This window comes from Asparagus officinalis, unplaced genomic scaffold (genome assembly GCF_001876935.1).
Source record: "Asparagus officinalis unplaced genomic scaffold, Aspof.V1 AsparagusV1_Un2831, whole genome shotgun sequence".
In the NCBI taxonomy this organism is placed as follows: Eukaryota; Viridiplantae; Streptophyta; class Magnoliopsida; order Asparagales; family Asparagaceae; genus Asparagus; species Asparagus officinalis.
In genome coordinates this window covers 1-2,379 of record NW_017975090.1, presented here as the reverse complement: position 1 = coordinate 2,379, position 2,379 = coordinate 1, and the positions used below count along the sequence as shown (strand labels likewise).

Genomic DNA, 2,379 nt, shown 5'->3' with positions numbered 1-2,379 from the left:
TTGTCTTAAACCCCTAGCTCCTTTGAAATAACCATGAAGTGAACCATTCAGGGAAATGGAATATTTAGGTGAAGATATGCAGCTCATTATCCAACCTGTAAAGACCTTAGGAAAACCAAGACCATTGAGCATATTCTGCAGAAAACTCCAATTAACTGTGTCAAAAGCCTTTCTAATATCAATATTTATCATGGCTCTAGGTGAAATATGCTTTCTACCATAATTTTTAACCAATTCATGAGCAAGCAAAATATTATTTGAAATTTGCCTCCCTTTTACAAATGCGCATTGTGCTTCACTGATAAGAATCCCCATGACAGACTGAATTCTGTTTGCAAGGATTTTAGAGATGAACTTATACAAGCAATTGCAGCAAGAGATTGGTCTATAATCTGCAGGGGTTTTAGGGCACTTCACCTTGGGAATGAGAGTTATAGAGGTGGAGTTAACTGCACCAAGAAGTTTACCAGTTATAAAAAATTCCTCAATAGCTTTGGTGATCTCCTCACCTGTGATTGACCATGAAGATTTGTAGAAGGAGACACTGTAACCATCAGGGCCTGGGGACTTATCATCAGACATGGAGAAAATGGAGCTCTTCTAAGAAGCTTCAGTTTAGAACACACTGAGTACATAGTGTGACCTTGCACATGAACTTGCCAAATAGAAGTAACAGTAGGAAGGTAATCCCCATGTTTTGTCCACATCTTAAAAAACTTGAAAGGCTTCTTACCATGCACATTATCATCATATATGGAGACAAGGGCTGGTGAGTGGTCAGAAAAACAAGGGAGTAAATACTCCACATGACTTGAATTATAGTCTTGGATCCAGGCTTGATTGACTAAAGTTCTGTCTAATCTGCTCCATACCCTTGTATCAGGGCCTTGCTTGTTGTTCCAAGTGAAAAAACAGCCTGTAGTATTCATATGAGAAATCTGGCAGTCATCAATGAATTTACAAAAGTCTTCTGTTTCTGCCTCAGTAATTCTAGAACCCCCTAATCTTTCATCATTGCTAGTCAAGGCATTGAAATCTCCACTAAGAAGCCAAGGTATATTACCAGCATTATGATGGACCAAAACAAGGTCAGACCACAAATCCTTCCTGGCTTCAGCATGATTAAAACCATAGACAGATGATATGATACAATTCAGCCTATCATCAACAGATTTAACAGCACAAGAAATTTGTTGAGCAGAAGAACTTTTAATGTGAACATCCAAAACATTTGGATCCCATAAAATAAGGACTCTAGCTTTGTCAGAAATCCCTGCATTAGAAATCCATTCCCAGTTATTAGCTATTCTCTTGGCTATAGTCTGAATATTATCCTGCTTTATTTTGGTCTCAAGAAGGGCAATAAAAGATAAATGGTATTGCAGTATGTGCCTCTTGACCAAAATCTGTTTAGGGGATTTGTTTAATCCCCTAACATTCCAGAAAGAGAAATTCATAGATTCAGGCCCCCTCTATCAATTGTAGAGGGATCAGCACCACCATCCAAATGGGTCAGAGGAGAATAGGAATTCATAGGCTTTATAATTTGTGCTACTCTCCTTGAGGTGCACATCATGCACAGAACAGTGAGAAACAGGAGATGATTGTGGTAAATTCTCATCTACCATTACTTGCTTTTCCTTCTCAAAATTTCCCAGCATAGTTTGATCATGAGGGCAGCTATTATCCTGTTTATTCAAATTACCAGCATTGGTTACTGGATGATTTAAATTTATCTTTGGAATCCATTTTTGAGTAACAGAGTGCCTCCTACAGACTTTAGAATCATGCCCCACTTGTTTGCAATAATCACACCATCTTGGCTTCAATTCATAGATAACCTTTTGGTTATATTGTTTTCCATTTGGCCCTTGAATTAGAATCTGATCAGGCAAAGGGGCTGGCATTTTAACTTCCAAGAGCACTCTAGCATAGGCAAGCCTTTGTCTATTAGCTGTTAATTTGTCTGTAGTGATAGGCCGCCCTATGACACTAGTAATTTTGCTAATTCCCTTTTCATTCCAAAGGTTTAGCTTTAATGCAGGCAATTGGATCCACATAGGGTAGAGGCATTCACTGACTTTTTCTAAATCATCACCAACTGTCCAAGGTTTCAAAAGCAGTGGCCTGGAGCCAAAAAACCAGGGACCAGACATGAGAATTTCATTCATATCCTCTTTGTTTTTGAAATTAAAGAGGAAAAAACCAGCTCTAAGGAGACAAACATCAGGAATAGCTTTTTGAGCCCAAGCTTTTTGCACATAATTCTCCATGGCTTTGAATTTAACATTCAGACCCAACACCTGACCAACTAGTGAGAATTTCCATAAAGAACTCCCTTCGTTCCATTCCTCATCACTGAAACAAACAGAATCCTTA

The 2,379-nt window shown here is 38.5% G+C and overlaps 1 protein-coding gene across 1 annotated transcript; it reads right to left on the bottom strand.

Annotated features, from left to right (window-relative positions):
• Positions 1–1,490: 1,490 nt before the first annotated feature.
• On the bottom strand, positions 1,491–2,273 carry LOC109828610. The gene has a single exon (XM_020395571.1). The coding sequence runs from the start codon at positions 2,271–2,273 to the stop codon at positions 1,491–1,493; it is 783 nt and encodes a 260-aa protein (XP_020251160.1).
• Between the last annotated feature and the right edge of the window lie 106 nt (positions 2,274–2,379).